Here is a 23,507-nt window from a genome sequence, read left to right as displayed (position 1 = left end):
CAAAAGGGTTTCTAGACTTCATAGATTCAGGATTTATTTTGCCCTTCCAAAAACTAAGAGTAGTAGATATGAAAGCACCCTTGGGAAGCAGGAAGACATGCGTTCAAATCCTTTCTCACACATTCCATCTAGCCTTATGAACAGGAAGACACTTGACACCACAACCCTGTGGGGTGGGTGCTATTGTTATCCCCATCTTGCGGGTGAGGAAACTGAGGCACACAGGCTTGCACACGTGTCTTGCCCAAGGTCATACTGCTAGCCAGGTCTTCGTTCCTACAAGTCCTGCACTCTATCCGTCGCACCACTTAGCCACTTGTAAAATTACACAGGAGCGGCTGATCTCCAACCCCTGGGAGGATTTTCCACCCCAAGAGCTGCTCACCCTTAAGAAATCACAGGTCGGGCCCATCCGTGGAGAAACATCCCGCAATGACAAAGTACCTCCCAAATGCAAACGGCCCAACGTCCTGTCTGGGCCACGGAGTGTGGGCACGGGCCCCGCACTGAGGGCTAGGGGCGGGCGAGGGTCCAGGCTTTACCTGGATGATCGATCTACTTTTACGATCTATCTCGGGGAGACTGGTTAAGTCGCTTAAACACTACGTGCCTCCGTTCCCTCATCTACAAAAGAAGGGGAGGCTGGACCAAACGTTCTCGGTCGCCTTTTAAACCGTTTCTCGATGGGTCTGGACACTGCGGCCACCAACACGACCCCCGGAGCCACGGCCTTCCCGGAAGTTCACCTTCTGCCTTCCGTTCCTTACCCTTCAAGGAAGCCGACCTCAAAGGCTTTGGGGTGTCGAGGGGCGGGGGAGGGGACCACCTCCTGGAGTCTAGACTAGAAAAGGTAGGGTTCGGCGGCGCCCCAGGAAGTGACGTAAGTGCCAGGGACGCAAACCGGAACTTGCTCCCCGGCTCTGCGTCAACCCCTGCCACAGCGACCCTCTCAGGGGGTGTCGCAAAAGTGTCGTCCAGCCCAAGTCCGCTCGGCTCCTGGCTGGCTTTGGGTCGTCTCCTCTTCTGGGTCGGCAACTGCGGTGTCGGTCGGCCGCAAAATGGAGGATGTCGAGCTCTGGGAGGCGGACCAGCCTGGAGACCGGACTGGCGTTCCCGGGAGCGGGTCTTCGCCGAGTGCTCAAGAACTTGCCGCGGTGAGCCTTTCCTCACGGATCCTCTTTGTCGTCGTCCCCCTGCTCGGACTCGTACCGGTCTCGGCCGGGGAGATGCGCTGCCCAGCTAGACCCGGGTGGGGGGTGGGGGTGGGGGGAAGTGCGGCGTGTCGGGGACAGACCCGGCCCCGCCGCCGAGGGGGAGCAAGGGCGCCGGCGCGACTTGTGCTGCTGTCAGAGGGCGAGCCTAGCCGAGCCTGCGGTGGGGAGGCCGGGGGCAGGCGGGGAGCGGGTGCGGGAGCCTCGTCGCCGCCGGGGTCTGTTCCCTGCACCACGGGCTGGGCATCGGGATGGTCCCGGGAAGGAGCTCGCAACGCCGGGTTCGCGCCCCTGCAGTTCAGAAAGCGTTCATCGACCAAACGGCTGCTGTGTGCCTAGTGTCGTGCCCGCCCCGGGGCGGGGGCAGATCAGCCCCGAAACAATCCCTGCCCCGAAGGAACTTGTCTTCCTTTTACTGAGGGCAAACTGTCTGCCAGTCCGCCTGTCTCTCTGTCGGGCTGTCATCAGCCTGTCTGTCTGTCTGTCTCTATCGTAAGCTCTTTGAGGGCACGGACTGCCTTTTACTTTGTTTTCCATCCCCAGCGCTTAGCACAGTGCCTGGCACATAGTAGGTGATTAATAAATGCTTTTGTTTTTTTAAATCTGTCTTTACATATCGTATATTCTATGTATATACACATAACTAAATATATTATTGGGGCAGCTAGGTGGCAGTAGTTAGAGCTCTGGGCCTGGAGTCAGGAAGAGCTGAGTTCAACTGTCACTCAAGACATTTACTACCTGTGACACACTGGGCAAATTACTTAACCTCTGTCTGCCTCATTTTCCTCAGCTGTAAAAAGAGGGTAATAATAGCACGCACCTCCCAGGGTTGATGTGAGGACCAAATGAGATATTTGTAAAGGACTTAGATCAGTGCCTGGCACATAGTAGGCTCTGTACACATGTTAGCTATTATTGTATGTATATACACATAATTAGATATGTATATTCACAGATATGTGTACCTACGTCTACATACATGTGTGTGCAGACACACAGAATTACATACGTGTAGGCACAGACACGTGTAGCATATATTTATGTGTGTACACAGGCATGCGTGCTGTTACCTCTGTACATGTGTCCTGTTTGTATCTGCAGTGTATATTTACATGTGGATACATGCAGTTTACACATGTACATGCATAGATATGTAAATTTATTTACATATGCATATGCACAGATACGTATCTATATGCTGTCATAAGTTTTAATAGCTTAAAACTGCATCATGATTTGCAACACTATATATTTGTGATACAGTATCTACAGCACATGCCTATTTATATAGACATTTACATATGTATGCATCCACATGTATACACACATTTACATATGTACACACATTTACGTTACACATACCTATGCATAGACATGTCAGTGTGTATGCGGAGAGTATATATATGTATACATTAATACACATGTGCACACAGTATCTCAGAAATCAGTGCAGCTTTAAGCTTTTAAGTCTTAGATAATAAATGTAAGGATAGAGGATAGGAAATACATACTGGCCTTGTGATTTCCTTGGTATAGGGAGTAAGGAAATTCCCTCTTCCAATATAGGTTGTTACCTTCTCTTAGACTTAGAATTATCCTTGCCTTTCTTTACATCCCCAGTACTTAGTAAAGTACCTGGCACATAGCAAACACTTACTAAATACTCATTGACCTTTTTCAATTATTCAGCAAACATTTATTAAAGACCTTTTATGTGCTAAGTTCTGTGGGGTACAGAGAAAGACGAAAAAATTTCCCTGCTCTCAAGGAGCCTACAGTCTAGTAGAGGAGACAACATGAAAACAACTATGTACAAACAAGATATATACAGAATAAATTGGAGATAATCAAGAGAGGGAAGGCATTAGCACTAAGGAGGATCAGGAAAGGCTTCTTGTAGAAGGTGAGATTTTAGCTTCAACTCGAAGGAAGCCAGGAAGTGGAGATGAGGAGGGAGAGGATTCCAGGCATGGAAGAGCAGCTGATGAAAATGCCTGGAATTGGGAGATGAAGTGTCTTATTCAATGAACAGCAAAGAGACCAGTGCCACTAGAGTACTTGGGAGTGAGTAAAGGGTGAGAAGACAAGAGGGGGCCAGGTTATGAAGGACTGTGATGCTGGACAGTGTTTTATATTTGGATATGATGGGGAGCCCCTGAAGTTTTTTGAATAGGGGAATGACGTAGTCAGACTTGCATTTTAGGAAAATCAGTTGGACAACTTAGTGGAGGAAAGACTAGAGTGGGAAGAGACTTGAGGCTGACAGACCCACCAATAGGCTATTGCAATTATCTAGGCATAAGGTGATGAGAGCCTATATCAGAGTGCTGGCAGTGTCAGAAAAGAGAAGAGGGCATATGTAAAGAGATGTTACAGAGGTGAAATTGATAGGCTTTGGCACCGGATTGACTATGGGGGGGTAAGAGAGATTAAGGAGTGAGGATTGGAGGATAATACCTAGGTTGTGAGCCCAGGAGACTAGTAGGATGGTGGTACCCTTGAGAAAACCTCTTAACCAAGAAGTTAAGTGACTTGCCTAGGTCATACCAATAATATATGTCAGAGTTTGGACTTGAACCCAAGTTTTCCTGACCTTGAGGTCAGTTCTTTATTTGCTACAAATTGTTACCTTTTCAACATAGCATATATACAGGGGAGTTCCTGTGGGGGAAGAGTACTAACAATTGAGGAGAACCAGAAAGAGAGATCAGAAATGACTTAAGAGTTCTAGGAGGTGGCACCAGAACTGAGCTTTGAAGGGAACTAGGAATTCCAAGAGGTGGAGATGAGGAAGCACAGTATTCAGTCAATGTTTGAGGGCTAGTGAGAGACCGCCACAGTTTTACATTGATGATTTGAGTCGCATTTTGAAAACTTGGTGTTTTGATGGGCTGACCCTTTTTGCTGTACTAATCTGTAAAACTCAGACAGCTCTCCACAGTTCAGCTGTGTAGGCATGGCCTCTGATAAGTGGCACTTTAGTGCCACTTGGCTTGCTGAAGTAGCTTTCATTTAGTAGTGCATTGCTTCCTTGATTGCCACAACTGAAAGTGTGCTGTCCCTCCTCAGATTTTCTGAGAGCACTTTGAATCTCTCTTTTGTCCCTCTGCTTAGTATCCCTTGTGTTATATTTAGCTGTGTAAGTATTTCATTCCACATCCCTTCTCCCATATATAATGTATGCTTCTTGAGGATGATGTCTCCAGTACCTTGTACTTACTAGGTCAGTCAGTAAGCCTTTATTAAACACCTACTATGTGCTGTGCTAAGAACTTGGGGATACAAAGACAAAAGACAGTCTTTGCGCTTCTGGAGCTAAGTGCTTAATAAGTGTTTGTTGAATTAAACTGAACTTGTTAAAGTGAACCTGTACATTTTGAGAATAGAAAGACTTTCTTTTGGAAGTATTGTGTGTTCTGAATATGGAAAGTAATGTCTTTGGAGAAAAGGTATTAGAAAAATTTAATAACAAAGAAAGTTAAGGGGTTAAATACTTTTGTCGTGTGGCCTCCAGCAGAACTAAAAAAATTGAATTAAAAGTCAATAGCAACATTTTATACTGTCCTGTTCTGTGAAATAGAATTACTTTATCATTTATCAGCAAAGGAAAACTATATCTCCTGGTAGTATGTACTTTTGCCCAGAGTGGAAACAGCTGGTGATGCTGTTAGATGTTGATTTAAGTGAGAGGTGGAGTTGGAAGAAAGAGTGTTTTATAAGAATAAAGGGTTCCAAATCTCTTGGGATTGTGTAATTTGAAGATGTATAGCCACTGTTACTATATTTCTAAGACATTGTATATTTGCTTAGGGTCTGCTAATGACGGGAGATCCTAGGTGCATACTTGTTTTTACTTTGGAGCATAGAGGCAGGGACTGGTGCTGTGGTTTCATTGGGTTATTAAACTGTCAGGGAAGGAAACTTTCCCCTGCAGTTTTTCTAGTGAGCTGTCTAGAAAGCTGAGAAGTTAAGTGATTTGCCCACGGTTCACCCAGTCAGCCACCATTTGTCAAAGGAAGGACTTAAACCCAGGTCTTTCTGGCAACTTTTAGGTAGTGAAGATTCTAGTTAGAGCTGTATAGTGGAAGTAGAGCTGGACTTGAAGGCAGAAGACCTAGTTTTTAACGCTGGCTCTGACACTAGCCGTGAAATGTTTTATAATTTATTTTTAGTTTTTATTATTATGGACTTGAAAAACATCAACAGATATGAACGTTCTCATAGACAAAGAATAGAAAAAGAGGATTGTATGTGAATCTGCAAATCTATTACAGCTTTTGTTTTGTTTAAAGAATATGACAGATTCAGGACATAAATTTCAAAACTGTCTTGCTTAACTGTGTCTCCCTCTGTGAACTCCAATTTCTCTTTTCTGCATTTAAAAACTTGTTTTATTGATAGCTGTGTGATCTTGGGCAAGACATACTAACTTTCTGACTCAATTTCCTTGACTATAAAATAGGCATAGTTAACAACCCTATTACCTTCATTACAAGGTTATTGTGAGAAAAGTTTATTGTAAACCTTAAAGAGATACATACATTTGAGTTATTAGGCCTGTACGTAAAAGATTAGGGGAATCCCAACCTTTATGATCATTCTAACACTTCATTTTACAAATAAGAAAACTGAATTCAAGAAATGTTAAATGACTTGCCCAACATACAGGTTTTGTTGTAGTTGTTCAGTTGTTTAAGTTGTGGCCAACTCTTTGCGAACCCATTTGGGGTTTTCTTGCCAAAGATACTGGAGTGGTTTGCCATTTCCTTCTCCAAAGGAACTAAGGCAAACAGGGTTAAATGACTTGCCCAGGATCACATAGCTAGTAAGTGTTTGAGGCTAGATTTGAACTCAGGAAAATGAGTCTTCCTGACTGTCACTCTGTCTACTGCGCCACCTGGCTACCCTAACTCACACGTAATTCAGTTCAATTCAGTAAACATTTATTAAACATTTACCTACTGTGCCAGGCACCGTGCTAAGCTCTCGGTAATAATAGCTAACATCTATTAACATTTTACGGTTTTCAAAGTGTTTTACATTATCTCATTTGATTGTCAAAACAACCTTGTGAGGTAGGTGCTGTTATATCTCCATTTTATTGATGAGGAAACTGAGACTAAGGGAAGTTAAATGACTGGTCTAGTAGAATCATACAGCTAATAAACCCTGAGGCAGGATTAAAATTCAGGTCTTCCTAACTCCAAGTTCAGCACCTTAGCCACTGTACTACCTACTTGCCCTCAAATAGGAGAGCGACTGATGACTATCCCCTCCTTTGGTATATATCCTTGTTTACTTATCTGTGAACGTTTCAACTTCTGGTAGAATATAAGTTCCATGAAGGCAGTGTCTATCATTTTTATCTTTTTTCTCTTGTGCCTACACGGTGAATAAGTGCTTTCCGATTAATTATTTGCAAAGCAGAGGGGAATATAAATACATAAGCTTACAGTGGAATTAGGTAAGGGGAGTAAATTAAAATACAGATATGTAGATATAGACACATGTAATAGGATATATATATATATAAAAACATATACACATGCATATATGTTTGTATATGTGTATATAATATATAAATGTGTGTCGATGTGTATATGTATGTATGTGTTTCTATACATGTCTATATGTATATGTATATGTGTGTAGACATAGATATAAATATGAGGGAGAATTTGATAGTGCAAACGAGGCATAGTGCTATGAGGTATTTGAGATGAGATAGATCACTTTATGATTATTAATATCAAGTGAGGCATAAAACAAGAAGAGGGCTTGCTACAATGTTCACCTCTGTAATAGATGAGATTCAGTATATGTAGAATTCTGTAATGGAGCAAGGATTCTTAACCTTTTTTCATGTCATAGACCCCTTAATAGTGTATGTAAATGAATAGAATACATGGGATTACAAAGGAAATCAATTATGTTGAATTACAATTATCAAAAAAATTCTTAAAAAGCTAGTTGGTGGACTCCCTGCTATAGATGGTGAGAAGCTGGAGAGTAAGGAACTTCTAACAACCACTTATACTATTGACTAAATGGGGTAGCGTCTCATAAAAATACAAGTTCAGACTCATTTTGATCTTGTGGGTGACAGAAGAATAGGATTCTATCTGAGGTAATGGGTTAGGAGAGTGAGTAAAGTTTAAGACCAAAAGGTCCTGCATCCTAAATTTTTTGGTAGCTTATTCTTTTACCCTCTAAAAGGTATTGCTCCCTCAAAGAAGAAGCAGTCTGTATAGTTGTCCTGAAATGCAAAAACATCTTTTTTGTACAAGGTGACTATGGCATGTAAAATAATGCTTTGGCCTATAAGACTGAGATGATATAGCAAAATCCCACATAGACTATACTAACTTGGAACTACTAATAAGTGAGTAGGAGGTTCTTCATAGTAGAGGGCAAGGTTTATTTAGTGAATCCATTCAATACTTGAAGGAGTTTGGCAAGGGGAAGAGGAGAAAGTTTAAAGTACTTTAAGATATTTTAAAATTTTGATTTGTAGATTATACTAACTACATAGTGTGTGAAACCTTTTTAAACTCTTAGATGTGACTATATGGTTTTGTATTTTGTTGTTTTTTTTTCACTTAAAATGATGAGATGTTCATGTGTCTTTTGGCATTGAAAAGGGTAGGTGCCACAGTTCAGTATATATTTCAAGCAACAACAGAGCCCTCCATAATGTTTCTGTAACTAGTAGAAGAACTAAGGTAAAAACTCAAGTCTTATTCCCAGGCAATTCAGTGCAGCACACATTAAGTTTCAGTTATGTTCAAGGTGCTATGGTTGGAAAAGAAATACCTCTTCTTTAGTGACTTGGGCAAAGGAGGAGAGAACAAGAAATTATAGTTAAGTAGATTTTGAGGATAGTAGGGAATGGGAGTAGATATTGAGCTAGTACTAAAGTAATTGAGAAAATTAGGAGAATGACCAATAGATAATTAGATGATAACAACAAAGATTAGAAGGGGAAAGATTGAAAGAAATCCATTGCATGGACCTTAGAAGATGATTGAGAAAAAAAGTAGAATAAATGGTATACTGGAGAATAGTTTGCTCTTCCTACGTTGTAGAAGTCGGGGAGAATGAGAGAAATAGACTCCAGTAGACTGGGTTACAAAGTTAGGGTGTCCTAAAAAACGAAAACTTGTGAAAACAGCAAAGCAGTATAGCAGAAATTAGTTTTAGATCAACATGTCATGCCATATGCTAAAATAAGCTCCAAAGAATACCTGACTAAAAAAGTCACATCATAAATAAACTATAGGAGCAAGGAAAGAAATACCTTTCACAGCTATAGATAAGGGAAAACCAAAGGAGGGATGGAGAGAATCAAAGGAGACAAAATTAAGAATTTTTTTTTTTACATAAAATTAAAACTTTCTTTTGTAAAAGTCAAGTGAACAAGCATATAAGTGCTTACTACGTGCTACGCATTGTGATACAAATTACACATACAAATTGTGGCCAGAACTGTCACTAGGCTCAAGGAACTCCAATATAGTAGAGGAGCCCTCATGCAAACAACTATGTACAAACAAGATATATACAGGATAACTGGGAGGCATTAATATTAAGTGAGACAAGGAAAGACTACTGGCAGAAAGTAAGGTTTTCACTAATACTTGAAGGAAGCCACTGGGGGAAACAAGGAGGGAGAGCATTCCAGGTTTGAAGGACAACCAGTGAAAAAGCACACATTTGGGAGATGAAGTGTCATGTTCAAAGAGCAGTGAGCAGATCAGTGTCACTGGATTATAGAGTGCATCATAGAGTAAGTACATGGAGGAGAGTAATAGTGTAAGAGGACAGGAAAGTTATGAAGGGTTTTACAGTCCAAATAGAATGTTATATTTAATTCTGGAGGTAATAGAGAACCTCCAGAGTTTATTGAATAGGGAGTGACATGGTCAAACCTGTGTTTTGATATTGGAGGATAGACTAGAATGTGGAGAGATAGGAGTCAGGGAGACCAGTTAGCAGGCTATTGTAATAGTCCAGTTGTGAAGTAATGAGATCCTGTGCCAGGGTGGTAGCAGTCAGAGGAGACAAGGCAGCATATGTGAGAGATGTGAAAAAGGTGACACAGATAGCCTTTCCAACAGATTGGATGTGGAGTGTGAGAGAGTGAGGAGTTGAAGATGACCTATGGTTTGGAGAAAAAGATGATTTGGACATGTTGAATTTAAGATATCTGTGGGACTTCCAGTTTGAGATGTCTAATAGTTGGAGATGTAAAAATGGGAGTGAGTTTAGAGCTTGCTTAGTATATTTGAAATCATCAGCATAGAGATAATTGAATCCACGGAAGCTGATGAGACCACCAAATGAAGTAGTATGGAAAGAGAAGAGAAGAAGGTCTAAGGGATACCCAGGATTAGTAGGTATGACTGAGATGAACATCCAGCAAAGGAGATTGAACAGGAGATCCAGGATAGAGGAGTGTCATGAAAACCTAGAGAGAAAAAGGTGTCAAGAGAAGAAGGTGATGACAGTGTCAGAGACTGCAGAGAGCTCATGGAGGTGAGGATTGATATTTTGCATTAGATTTGGCAAATAAGAAATCATTGGCAACTTTGGAGACAACAGTGTAGGTTGAATGATGAAGTCAGAAGCCAAACTTTAGAGAATTAAAGAGGGAGTGAGGTGCCTCAAGAGAGAACTGATGAACTCTTGAGTGCGAATTGAAGTATAATTTTTTCACTTTATTTTTTCACTCTTTTTTTTGCAACATGACTAATATGTGTATTTACATCCATATTTTATATGATATTGCTTACCTTCTAAATGGGTGGAGAAGGAGCTGGAGGAAGGGAGAGAATTTGGAACTCAAAAAAAAAAGAATGTTAAAAATAAATGATTTTTAAAAAATAAGAGAGAGAGAGGAAAGCAAGTGGAGGAAATAGGGGACTTCTGATTGTAGACTGCCTTCATAAGAAGTTTAGTCACAAAAGTGAGGAGAGGTGTAAGACAGTAGGGAACAGCAATGGATATTTCAAGTGAGGGTTTTCTCTTTCTCCCTCCATCCCCTTCCTCATTCTTTGAAAAGGCAAAAAATGAAATTATTAACCATGTTGTAGAACAAAAAGTAAGAAAAATAAAGAAAAAAAATGCTTCAATCTGCACTCAAGTCCATCATTCTTTATCTGGTGAGAATAAAAAAAGGACCTGCCCCAGAGGGTCATGACCCACAGTTTAAGAAGTGCTGATGGGGTCCCAAGTGGAAAAAGTTTAAGAAGCCCTGTTCTATATCCCAGTTAGCCACTTTGGAAAGGAGTTCATAAAAACATTATGTTATTATTAAATGCTATTTGCATTTGAGATAGTGGGACTGACCATGATTGGGGAAGTAAATAGTATAGCATAGTAGAATTAACTCAGGATTTGCAGAATTAATTCACCCTACTAAATGATGATAGAGAGTTTTGAAAGAGTTACTGTACTTAAGTGTATGCCTTTTACCACCAGGTACTGGAGAAAGTGGAGCCCATTGTTTCTGTATTCACTTGGTTTATTTTTATGTCTAAGATTTTACTGAACCTTGTACTACTCTTCAGAATCAGCTTTGTTTGGGAGTATGGGCCTATATAATTGAATGGGTGTCCATAATAGGCAAAGCAATAATCATTGTATTGACTGGCAAGTTTTGTTATAAAAAAACTTGATGTGACCAAAAGATTTCTACTTTAATCAGTCAACAGGCATTTAAGATCTTACCATATGCCAGACTCTTGCCCCAGAGAGTTTAAAGAAGGGAAAAATACAGAAAGGCAAGTTGGAGATGATTTTTTTTTATTGCTGTAGCAAATTCCAACAAAAGAAAGGAATCTGGACTGTTTCTTGGATTTTGTTTTGATGATATTTTACTTACACTACTTCTTCCCATTCCTTTTGAAAATTAATTTTTAGAATTCTAAATTTAAATAACCAAATAAAATGAGCATTTTTTTTATTTAGTTTTCAGCATTGATTTTCACAAGAGTTTGAATTACAAATTTTCTCCCCATTTCTACCCTCCCCCCCACTCCAAGATGGCGTATATTCTGGTTGCCCTGTTCCCCAGTCAGCCCTCCCTTCTGTCACCCCACTCCCCTCCCATCCCCTTTTCCCTTCCTTTCTTGTAAGGCAAGATAAATTTCTATGCCCCATTGCCTGTGTATCTTATTTCCTAGTTGCATGCAAAAACTTTTTTTGTTTGTTTTTAAACATCTGTTTTTAAAACTTTGAGTTCCAAATTCTCTCTCCTCTTCTCTTCCCACCCACCCTCCCTAAGAAGTCAAACAATTCAACATAGGCCACATGCGTATCATTATGTGTAACCCTTCCACAATACTCATGTTGTGAAAGACTAACTATATTTTGCTCCTTCCAAACCTATCCCCCTTTATTGAATTTTCTCCCTTGGCCCTGTCCCCTTTTGAAAGTGTTTGTTTTTGATTACTTTCACCCCTATCTGCCCTCCCTTCTATCATTCCCCCTTTTTTTTATCTTCTTCCTCCTTTTTTCCTGTGGGGTAAGATACCCAAATGAGTATGTATGGTATTCCCTCCTCAGGTCATTTGATGAGAGCAAGATTCACTCAATCCCCCTCACCTGCCTTCTCTTCTCTTCTCTTCCTATGGAACTGCTTTTTCTTGCCACTTTTGTGCGAGATAATTTACCCCATTCTATCTCTCCCTATCTCCCTCTCTCAATATATTCCTCTCTCATCCCTTAATTTGATTTTATTTCTTTTAGATATCTTCCCTTCATCTTCAACTCACCCTGTGCCCTCTCTCTCTCTCTCTCTCTCTCTCTCTCGCTCTCGCTCTCGCTCTCTCCCCCTCCCCCTCTCTCCACATACATATATACATACATACACACTCACATATACATATATATATATATATATACATAAACATATATATGCATATTCCCTTCAGCTACCCTAATACTGAGGTCTCATGAATCATACACATCATCTTTCCATGTAGGAATGTAAACAAAACAGTTCAACTGTAGTAAGTCCCTTGAAATTTCTTTTTCTTGTTCTTTTTCTTGATTACCTTTTCATGCTTCTCTTGATTCTTGTGTTTGAAAGTCAAATTTTCTATTCAGTTCTGGTCTTTCCACTGAGAAAGCTTGAAAGTCCTCTATTTTATTAAAGTCCATATTTTGCCTTGGAGCATGATACTCAGTTTTGCTGGGTAGGTGATTCTTGGTTTTAATCCTAGCTCCATTGACCTCCAGAATATTGTATTCCAAGCCCTTCTGTCTCTTAATGTAGAAGCTGCTAGATCTTGGGTTATTCTGATTGTGTTTCCACAATACTCAAATTGTTTCTTTCTGGCTGCTTGCAGTGTTTTCTACTTGATCTGGGAGCTCTGGAATTTGGTGACAATATTCCTAGGAGATTTCTTTTTGGGATTTATTTGAGGAGGCGATCCGTGGATTCTTTCAATTTCTATTTTGCCCTGTGGCTCTAGAATATCAGGGCAGTTCTCCTTGATAATTTCTTGAAAGATGACATCTAGGCTCTTTTTTTGATCATGGCTTTCAGGTTGTCCAATAATTTTTAAATTATCTCTCCTGGATCTATCTTCCAGGTCAGTGGTTTTTCCAATGAGATATTTCACATTGTCTTCCATTTTTTCTTTCCTTTGGTTCTGTTTTATAATATCATGATTTCTCATAAAGTCACTAGCTTCCACTTGCTGCAATCTAATTTTTAAGGTAGTGTTTTCTTCAGTGGTCTTTTGGACCTCCTTTTGCATTTGGCTAATTCTGCCTTTCAAGGCATTCTTCTCCTCATTGGCTTTTTGGAGCTCTTTTGCCATTTGAGTTAAGGTGTTGTTTTCTTCAGTATATTTTTCAGTATTTTTTTGGGTCTCTTTTAGCAAGTCATTGACTTGTTTTTCATGGTTTTCTCACATCCTTCTCATTTCTCTTCCCAGTTTTTCCTCTACTTCTCTAACTTGCTTTTCCAACTCCATTTTGAGCTCTTCCATGGCCTGAGACCAGTTCATGTTTTTCTTGGAGGCTTTTGTTGTGGGCTCTTTGACTTTTTTGACTTCGTCTGGCTGTATGTTTTGGTCTTCTTTGTCACCAAAGAAAGATTCCAAAGTCTGAGACTGAATCGGGGTGTGTTTTCGCTGCCTGGCCATGTTCCCAGCCAACTTACTTGACCCTTGAGGTTTTTGTCGGGGTATGACTGCTTGTAGAGTTAAGGGAACTATGTTCCAAGCCTGCGGGGATGTGCCAGCTCTGCCACACCAGCGCTCCTCCTTCCTCAAGAACCCCCAACCCGGACTGGACTTAGATCTTCAGCCGGCTCTTCACTCCTGTTCTGATCCACCACTTAATTCCTCCCACCAGGTGGGCCTGGGGCCAGAAGCAAATGCAGCTGTAGTTCTGTAGCTGCCCCACCTCCTCTGCCCCTGCGGTAGACAGACCAGGAACTCCTTCCAGGTCCGAAGCTTTTCCCACTAACCTTCCCTGTTGTCTTTGGTGTTTGTGGGTTGAGAAGTCTGGTAACTGCTGCAGCTCACTGATTCAGGGCGCTAGGGCCCGCTCTGTCCGGCTTCTGGTCTGGTTGGTCCGCGCTGCCCACGCTGGGCTCTGCTCCGTTCCCAGCTCCGTGGGATAGACCTCACCCAGAGATCATCCAGGCTGTCCTGGGCTGGAGCCCTGCTTCCCTGTGCTATTTTCTGGGATCTGCAGTTCTAGAATTGGTTCAGAGCCATTTTTTATAGGGTTTTGGAGGGGCTTGGTGGGGAGCTCACGCTAGTCTCTGCTTTCCAGCCCAAAATGAGCATTTTATGTAATGGAACATAGTATACATATACATAGAACAGAAAAAGAGCATTTTATATGAAACTGATTTCTGTTATGTACAATTTGCTTTTCTTTTTAAATAGATAAAATAGTTTCAGCTTGTAACTTTCAAAGCTGTCCTGACTCTCTGTGATTCATCTTGATTTTCTATGCTATTTCTACTTCTCTGCATTTAAAAAAAAAAAGCTCCAGTGACCCTATTTTCTTTCTTTTCTTGGGCTACTCTTATCTCTAGTGTTGCCTAGCCCATTTCCTCCTCCCACCCATCCCCCTTGGGAAAAAGAAAAAAAGAAAAACAAAGTCCTTGTAACAAATATGCATCGTCTGTGAAACAAATTCGCACATTTTCCATATCTGAAAATGTCTGTCTTATTTTGTATCTTGAAGTCATTACCCCTCTTGTCTTAGAAGGTTTTATACAACATTTGAAAAATAAATTAGAATTACAGGATACATAAGGGCTGAAATGGTCTATGAGTCTATTTCTAGACTACTTCTGGGAGTAGACCAGAAGTATGAAAAATAGTGCTTTGGAGCCTAAGCAGAAGGGAGATATTGTAATTAAAATTTTTTTCAAATGTTCCCAAACTTGTATATAAATCCCTGGAACAGAGCTGAGAATATATCTTTTTGTCTCCTTGGGGATGAGGAAAATGCCTGGAATGTTTGGGAATATAAATGCTGTGAGAACTTGTTCTACAAGTTGGCTATATATCAGCAAAGTTTTCCCTTGACCTTAAGTGCTGAGAAAAGGTTTGGTACTGTCTTATGATTATTGAAATATATTTCTGTCCCAAATAAACACATACACAAACTCCTGTAGCTAATATTAACTGACCTCATCAAATATATTTTTTATTCTTTAATTTGTTCAGTCTTTTGGGACACGTTGTAATATTGTAATTTAATCTTTCGTGGCACTATTGCCTTAGTAGCACTACCTTGTTTTAAATAAATCTCTTTGAAAAAGAGAATAATAATAGTTTGGCATATAGAAAAATTTAAAAAATGTTTTTGTTGTTGTTCAGTTGTATCTGACTCTTTGTGACCCCATTTTGGATTTTTTTGGCAAAGTTACTGAAGTGGTTTGCCATTTCCTTCTCTAGTTCATTTTACCGTTGAGGAAACTGAGGCAAACAGGGTTAAGTGACTTGCCCAGGGATACCCAGCTAGTAAATGTCTGAGGCCAGATTTGAACTCAGAAAGATGAGTCTTCCTGACTCCAGGCCTGACACTCTATCCACTGTGCCACCTAGCTGCCTAAAAATGTTTTAGGAGATTTTAAAATACCATTACTACTCTAAGGTAGGCAACTAAATATTAAATTGTTTGTAGTAATAAGGCAAATGCTTTATTTTATTTTCTTAGCACTTTGAGGTGATGTATGTAAAGCAAGTGCTTAAATGGATTTGTGATTTCATTGATTAGAAAGTTTCCTCCAAGAGTACAGATCAGAAACCATGTATGTCTGCGTATAATGTTCAGCCCTTGTCAATATTCTTCCTTATATTTGGGGCACTGGAACCATCGTGCTGGAGGCCTTCCTGTCTTGTTTGTTGACGTAGCAAGGATGCCATTGGAATACTCTGATTTTCTATGTTAGGTCTGATGTTATGTCTGATATTAGGTTCATCATTCTTGCCACCTGACCAGTTCATCTTCTCTTCCTGTCATACAACTCCTTGATGATATCTGTTGCAGCTGCTCACATTTACCATGCCATCTCCATTGCCCTCTGTATGATAATCATTTTTAAGTCTTAGAGATACTTGCATTCCATCTTTTGCTGCTATATAGCAACACTGATAGAATGTTAGTGTTAAAAATATGGGCCTTTGCTTTAATGGGAAGTTTGGAATAAATATATAAATAGTAATAATTATTTATTTTAAAAAATTGATCTTAATTTTTTTTTTCAGATAACAGGCATTTATTTTCTTTCCCCATCTCCTCCTCCCCCACTGGGAAAAAAAAAAAAAACAAAGAAAACCAAAACTCTTGTAAGACACATACATGGTCAAGTAGAACAAATTCCCACATTGGCCATGTGGAAACTTCTGTCTTATTCTGCATCTTGAGTCCCTCTCTGGCAGGAATTACATAGCATTCTTCATTATTGGTCTCCTGGAATCATGTTCCCCTGCCTGGTTTCCTGTCTCCTTTGGGAAGAGAAGAAATACCCCCTCATCATGCACCATTCCCTTTTCTTTGGTATAAGGGGAACTCTTTCGTTGTAGGAATGTCCTGCCTTTCACTGGAAGAAAAGAAACATTCAGTCAAGCATCAGACTCATCCTTCCAGGGAAGATGAGAAAAAAACATTCCATCAAGTCTCTATCCAGCCAGTCTCTTACCTAGGGGTAACAGATAACACCATTCTGTTATCTGTAACCAGTAGGGTTCAGAACTCTCAAAACCTCCTTGAGGACTTCACTCTGAGGCCAGACACTTATTGACAAAGAAGACCTCCCTGAACTCTTTCCTGCAGGATTAACAAACTCCACCCTGGTTCATACCCTCCCCCTCTCAAGGGATTCTGAACCCAGGATGTCATCATTCACACCTCACTTTTCATCCCCCATAGTCTTATTCCCATTTCCCTTAACCCAGGCCCTCTTCTCCATGTACCACTCTAAAGCTACCCACTTCTTCCACTGTCCTCTCTGGAACACATGCTCTGTAGGTGACAAATTTGCCTTCCCTTCTTATCCTAGGTGCATTAATTTTGTCAGTGCAGAAGCTTTTTAGTTTCATGTAACCAGTTATCTGTTTTATCTTTTGTAATTGCATCTGTCATTTATTTCATTAAGAATACATCTACCCATAGCTGAGAAGTATATGATCTGCTTTTCTAGTTTTTTTTGTTTTTTTTATGGTATGATCTTTAATATTAAGTTCATGTATCCATTTGGAATATATTGTGGAATATGGTGTAAATGTTGGTCTAAGCCTAATTTCTGGCAGATTCCAGTGTTCTCTTACTGGCCAAATCTAATAGCTTTTTCTGAATCCTCACCCTTTATGACCTCTCTGCAGTCTTTGATGCTTTCATCACCCTCTTCTCTCTAGGTTTTCATGACACTTCCTTAGCCTAATTCTCCTTCTCAATCTCCTCTGTTGGATTTTCATCCAGGTCATACCTGCTAATACTAGGTGTCCCCTAAGGCTCTGTCCTGGACCCTCTTCTCTTTTTCCTCTATACTATTTCACTTGGTGATCCCATCAGCTCCCATGGATTCCGCTATCATCTCTATGCTGATAATTCTCAAATCTACTTATTCAGTCCTAACCTCCCTTAACTCCCAGTCTTTCATTGCCATCTGTCAGACTGGATGTCCTGTGCCACCAGCGGCCATGGGGCCAGGATACCAGAGGGAAAAAGTATGCTGCAGAGAGTGGAAAGAGTACACGGGCCAGGCAGAAGAGTATAGCACAGCTCCGTTTAACTGAGGGAAAGGGCTTATGTACTTTTTAGACAAGCAGATAAACTAGTTCTCACGCAAAACATTTTGTTACATTGCATGACTTCCTCGTGCTTTGTTCCCTTTTGCTGCAACAATATTGTGTTAATAGCCTACGGAGGGTATTTAGCACGTGTGTGCCTAGGGGGTTTGGAGAGCCCACATCCTGAATTATCAGCACAAGGACAAGAACAGACTTCAGTAAAAACCTGGCCTGTATTTTGTCCCAGAATGGACTTTCTCAGAGCTGGCCCTTTACAATCCTGTAAACATCTTAAACTCAACATGACCAAAACTGAACTCATCTTTTCCTTCCTATCTTCCCTACTACTGTCCAGGGTACCACCAACCTTCTGGTTACCCAAGCTCACAATCTCCTGTTATCTTTGACTCCTCACTCTCTCACCCACCCACCCACCCCTGCAGTAGCCAATCTATTGCCAAGGCCTGTTGATTTCACCTTTGTAACATCTCTTGTGTGTGATCCCTTCTGTCCTCCGACACTACTGTCACCCTGGTGCAGCTTCTCATCATCTTACAAGTAGACTATTACAATCAAGAGCTGGTTTAGTCATCCTGCCTCATCTCTACTCACTGCAGTCCATCATCTATTTAGTTGTCAAATTAATCTTCCTCAAGTGCAGATATAACCGTGTCAACTCAACACCACCACCACCACCACCACCACCACCACCCCCCTCCCCCCAGCTCAACCCGTTACCTTAATGATCAAATGTAATATCCTCTATTTAGTAAGTATTCAAAGCCCTTCACAACCTGACCCCCTCCTACCTCCACAATCTTTTTATACACTATTTACTTCCACATACACTGTAATCCAGTGATACTGACCTTTTTGCTATTTCTTAAAAACCACATATTCCAGTTTCTATTTCCAGGCATTTTCACTGGCAGTTGACCATACCTGGAATACTTTTCTCTGCTCATGTCAGCTTCCTGGTTTTCTTCAAGTCAAAGCTAGAATCCCATCTTCTGTAAGAAGCTTTTAGTGATACCCCTAATACTAGTGACTTCCTCCTCCTGATTATCTCCGATTTATCCTTTGTCTGTTTTGTTTGTACATAGTTATTTTCATGTTGTCTCCCACATTAGACTTTGAGCTTCATTACTGTTCTTTGCTTTTCTTTGTATCCCCAGAATTTGGCATAGTACCTGGCATATAGTAGGTACTTTAAAATGCTTAGTGATTGATTCCCACCCACTCCTTTTTTTCCGTAGTCTTCTACTTGCACACCCAAATTACAGGAGATAATTTCCCTTACCTTTACTCTTTTTTTCCCTTGTAGTATGTTCCTTTTCCACTCTCTTTCCTTTCTTTTAAGATCATCAGAATATTAAAGAAAAAAAAAGATCCTACTGGGTTATCTTTCTTATTAGACTCTTTCTATGACTTTTGATGATATGTTATCATATTAGAATGTAAACATTTCATCCATGTTTGCTTCCTTAGCTCTCGTGTTTGTATTTCAAAGTTTTTGTGCAGTTTGTGGCTTTTTCATCTAGGATTCTTTGAAGTTCTCTATTTCATTAAGGGTCCATTTTTTCCCATGTAGGAATGTTTTTAGTTTTGCTGCATAGGATCTTCTGGGATGTAAGTCTCTATCTTTTGTCTTCTGGAATGTTGTATTCCATGTTTTCTGTTTCTTTTTTAGTCATAATTGCCAAATCTACTACAGTTCCTTGTTACTTAAATACTTTCTTCCTGGCTACTTGCGGTATCTTTCTTTGACGTGGAAATTCTGGATTTTGGCCACGATGTTACTGAGAATTTTTATTTTGGGGGTTTCTTTTAGGAGGTAATTGGTAGATTCTTTCTATTTTCACTTTTACATTATGGTTATGGTTTCAGGTAGTCCAGTGATTCTAAAATTCTTTCTCTTTCAACTGTTTCCCAGGTAATTGTTTAAAATGTGAGATACTTTACATTTTTTCGTATTTTTAAAAGACGTTTGATTCTGTTTTAATATTTCTTCTTGTCTTATGGAGTCATTAGCTTCTATTTGATCCATTCTAATTTCCATTCTAATTTTCAAGGCATCTGTTGCTTGGTTAAGGTTTTGTACCTCTTGTACCAGTTCGTTCTTTGGTTCTCATTTCTTTTCCAAAATTTTCCCCTAGTATTCCTGTTCCTTTTCCATTTTTCCTTCCATTGCATTTATTTCAATTATAATTTTTAGCTCCTTTTTAATATTCTTGTTTCATTTCTTCTAGAATTCTATTTGAATTTGTGACCAAATTATGCTTTTCCTTGAGCCTTTGCTTATAGGTGTTTTGGAGTTTTAGTCTTCCATCTGGGTTTATATCTTGTGTCTTTGTCACCATAATAGTTCTTTATGGTGGGATTCTTTTTGTTTGCTCATTTTTTTCCAGTCATACTTCCTGTATTTGGTCTTTGTGTTAAGGCCAAGTTCAGTATTTGAGCCAAGGGTGGGGAACCTGTGACCTCGAAGCCACATGTGGCCCTCTGTGTCCTTAAGTGCAGCCCTTTGACTGAATACAAACTTCACAGAACAAATCCTTTCTCTGAAGTTTGGAGTCAGTCAAAGGGCCACACTTGAGGACCTGGCAGGCCACATGTGGCCTCGAGGCTGCAGATTTCCCAGTCATGGACTTTGAGCTATAGGGCCATTGCTTGCTTCCGTACTTGTTTGTTATTCAGTACACAGCTTAGGGCACATTACTTCTCCTTGCCCTCAGCCGTTCCCATAGGTCCCTCTTCAGTCCACTTTGGATCTGTGACTCAGCACTGTTTAGTAAGTGACAGAGCTGCCAATTGGCACCTGCTTCTACTTCCTGCACAAAGTTAGGATCCTCTGTGCCAGATCTGGAATCTCTACTTGCCGTGATGCACAGTTGCAGGCAGGCCCTTATTCAGTCCATGTGTTTGAGAGCTCTTTGTGGCCTTTTCTGGCTGGACCCTGTCCCCAGTGACCACTGACCTCTTTCTATCTCCTAACCTGACCTGAGCTGGAAATATGACTCACTGTGATTTTTTTCTCGTATTTCCTAATCAGGACTTATTTTGGTACATTTTCTAGATCTTTGTGGAGTAGCTGTAGGAGATAGCTTGGCTGTATTCTTCTGTTACTCCGCTATCTTGGCTAGTCTCCTGTTGTTATAGGAGCTTTGAAATTTCCAAAAGGCCTGCTCTTTTCCCTCTGTTTAACTCTGGGGACTACTCATTGTCCAAATGGATATACATGCTGATGGGCAAGCTCTGGTGAATTTCTGTCCAGATTAATGTTAAAATCTGAGCAATAGAAATTCTTCTTCCACTTACTCCTTCCTGTGTGGGTGTAACAGCTGAACTCTTTTATGGGATTATAGATCTCTTCCAGGAGGCTCTGTAATGTTCTTCCAAGAATGTTTGCATCCTTGATGCAATTGTCACTGTGTCCTACAGAAGAATCTGTCTTTGACCTGACCTGAATCTCCTCCATCACGGTGGTGACATCTACCTGTTATGACTTGCCTGGTGTATCAGGGGATGCTTGAACAAGGTTATTTCTATAGTTAGATCTTCTAAGAAACTTTGAATGATTTTGATGGGAGACACAACTTATTGTAAAAATGAGCCTATATGCAACCTTGTGTTTTACCCAATCAAATGCTTTTTTGTTATAAACAAATGGTGAAAGTATTGTAATCTAATATCCTCTGCATTTTTCAGTTAATTGTGAAATAGTAAAGGTGTGATCTTGTGGTTGAATATCACCTGCAAAACCCTGCTTGTTCCCTATTAATTTCCTCTTTGAAGACATACAAAATGGATAACTCTCATAATGATTTTGAATAGATGGCAAAATAGGCCTATAGATTGGTAGTTATTGATAATTCTCTCAGTTCCTTTTTTCATTATTAATAAGGCCAAAAAAATATAAAAAAATTTTTTTAAAAGGGCCAAGATTCTTTTCATGTCTTTGGTATCTTCTTCTCCTTCTGATACCTTGTATATAGGTCCCTTAGTGCCCTCATAATTTTGTTACCACTGTCATAGATCTGTTCTATGTATATTTATTCAGTCTGGCTGCTCTTCCTGCCTTTGGCCTATTTAACACTATTTCTACCTCCTCTATGAGCACATCCTGGACTATGATGTTAAAGAGTAAATATGAAGATTCTATTTTTCTTGATGGATGATATGTTATAATAATTTTTGCAAATCTTTTCCATTTTAATTTTTGTTTGTAATCTTCCATTTTCATCATTGCAGTGACTTTGCTTAATTGGATATCTTGCCAAACTTTCTTTAAATTAATTTTTACCTGCTATTGCCTCCCTCTACTTTAAGCAATGATATCGATAATAATCATCATTTTTTCTTCAGATTTTATAAATTAGTTTCTAACATCATGTTGCATTTGGCAGCCGTTTTTCTCAGTTTGACTAGGAAGTCAAATGCTTGTTGACTAAGGCACTTTCTGTGCTCTTTTGGATTTGTTGTGGCAACCAATTTACAGTGGTTAAATTTTTAAAATAAAATTAGAGTAAATCAGCAGAGGGAAGGCACTAGCATTAAGGGGGATCAGGAAAGACTTCTTGTAGAAGGTGAGATTTTAGCTGGGACTTGAAGAAGCCAGGAGGTGGAGATGAGGAAGGAGAGAATTCTAGGTGGCAGATAGAGGGGAACCTAGATTTGGGAGATGGAATGTCTTGTTTGAGGAATAGCAAGGAGGCCAGTGTCACTGGATCATAGAGTACTTGGGAGTGAATAAAGTGTAAGAATACTGGAAAGATGTCAGGGAAATGAGGTTTTGAAGGGCTTTGAATGCCAAATGGAGGATTTTATATTTGATCCTAGAGGTGAAAGGGAATCACTGGAGTTGACTGAGTAGGTAAGTGACATGGTTAAACTTGTTTCTTTAGGAAGATGATTCTGACAGCTGAGTGGAGAATGGTCTAGAATGGGGAGAAGCTTGAGAGAGGGAGACCAACCAGCAATTGCTGAGGTCAAGATATGGAGTAATAAGAGTCTGCACCAGGGTGGTGGCAGTGTCAGAAGTGAGAAGGAGATGTGTAGGAGAACTGTTAGGGAGATACCTGGCAACAGATTATATATGGGGAAGGGGGTTCAGAGAGTAAGGAGTCAAAGATGACACCTAAGTTGTGAGCCTGGGTGATTGGGAAAATGGTGGTAATAAGGAAATTAAGAAGAGGGGAGGGTTTGGAGGGAAAGCTAATTAATTCAGTTTTAGTCATGTTGAGTTTAAGATGCCTATCAGTTTGAGATATCCAATAGGCAGCTGGTCAACAGAGAGGTTAGGGCTGGAAAAGTAGATTATACTTTTCTTCCCACAGCTTCTCCAACATTGACTGTGTTTTTTTAAAACTCATCTTTGCCTTTTTTTTTTTTTTTTTACTGTAAGGTGAAACCTAAGGATTGTTTTAATTTATATTTCTCTTGTTAATAGTGATTTGGAGCATTCACAGGTATTGATACTCTGTAATTCTTCTTGTTTATACCCTTTTATTACTTAACTATTATCAATTAATTATGGCTCCTTATGTTATATATTTTTATCAATTTCTTATATATCTTGGATATCAGACTGTTTTCAAAGCTATTTGAATCAAAGATTTTTCTCTATTTGGTATTTTTCCTTTTATTCTATCTGCATTGATTTTGTTAGTACAAAAAGTTTTTAATTTTACCAAGGGACTTTCAGGGTTAATATAAATATAACTATAAAATGTTCCTTGTAGAAATATGGGAAACCATGCTAATAAACAAAATTGGTGAGTCTACCTAAACTTAACTACAGATTTTGTGTAAGACAGACCAAAAAACAAAACAAAACAGTAGCCTAATGTTTGTGATAAACCCAAGAACATAAATTATAGGGGGAAATAGTCTCTATTTGACAATAGGTGTTAGGAAAATTGAAAAGCATTTTGGCAGAAATTAGGCTTAGATCAGCATCTTGTATCATATTTTATAATAAACTCAGATACAGATGGCTATTAACAGTCACATTATAAAAAAATTA

The 23,507-nt window shown here is 39.8% G+C and overlaps 1 protein-coding gene across 1 annotated transcript in view; it reads left to right on the top strand.

The window, feature by feature from the left end:
* The first annotated feature begins 943 nt into the window (after window positions 1-943).
* The window catches only part of UBR1 (ubiquitin protein ligase E3 component n-recognin 1), a 149,126-nt gene continuing 126,562 nt past the window's right edge, over window positions 944-23,507 (top strand). Inside the window, exon 1 of the mRNA XM_036734149.1 lies at window positions 944-1,154. Coding sequence (XP_036590044.1) covers window positions 1,059-1,154 — 96 coding nt within the window. The 5' untranslated portion in view covers window positions 944-1,058. The remainder of the gene's footprint in view (window positions 1,155-23,507) is intronic.

The sequence above is a fragment of the Trichosurus vulpecula genome, chromosome 8, assembly GCF_011100635.1.
Source record: "Trichosurus vulpecula isolate mTriVul1 chromosome 8, mTriVul1.pri, whole genome shotgun sequence".
NCBI lineage: Eukaryota > Metazoa > Chordata > Mammalia > Diprotodontia > Phalangeridae > Trichosurus > Trichosurus vulpecula.
The sequence above is the reverse complement of the archived record's forward strand: the minus strand, read 5'-3'. Positions and strand labels throughout refer to the sequence as shown.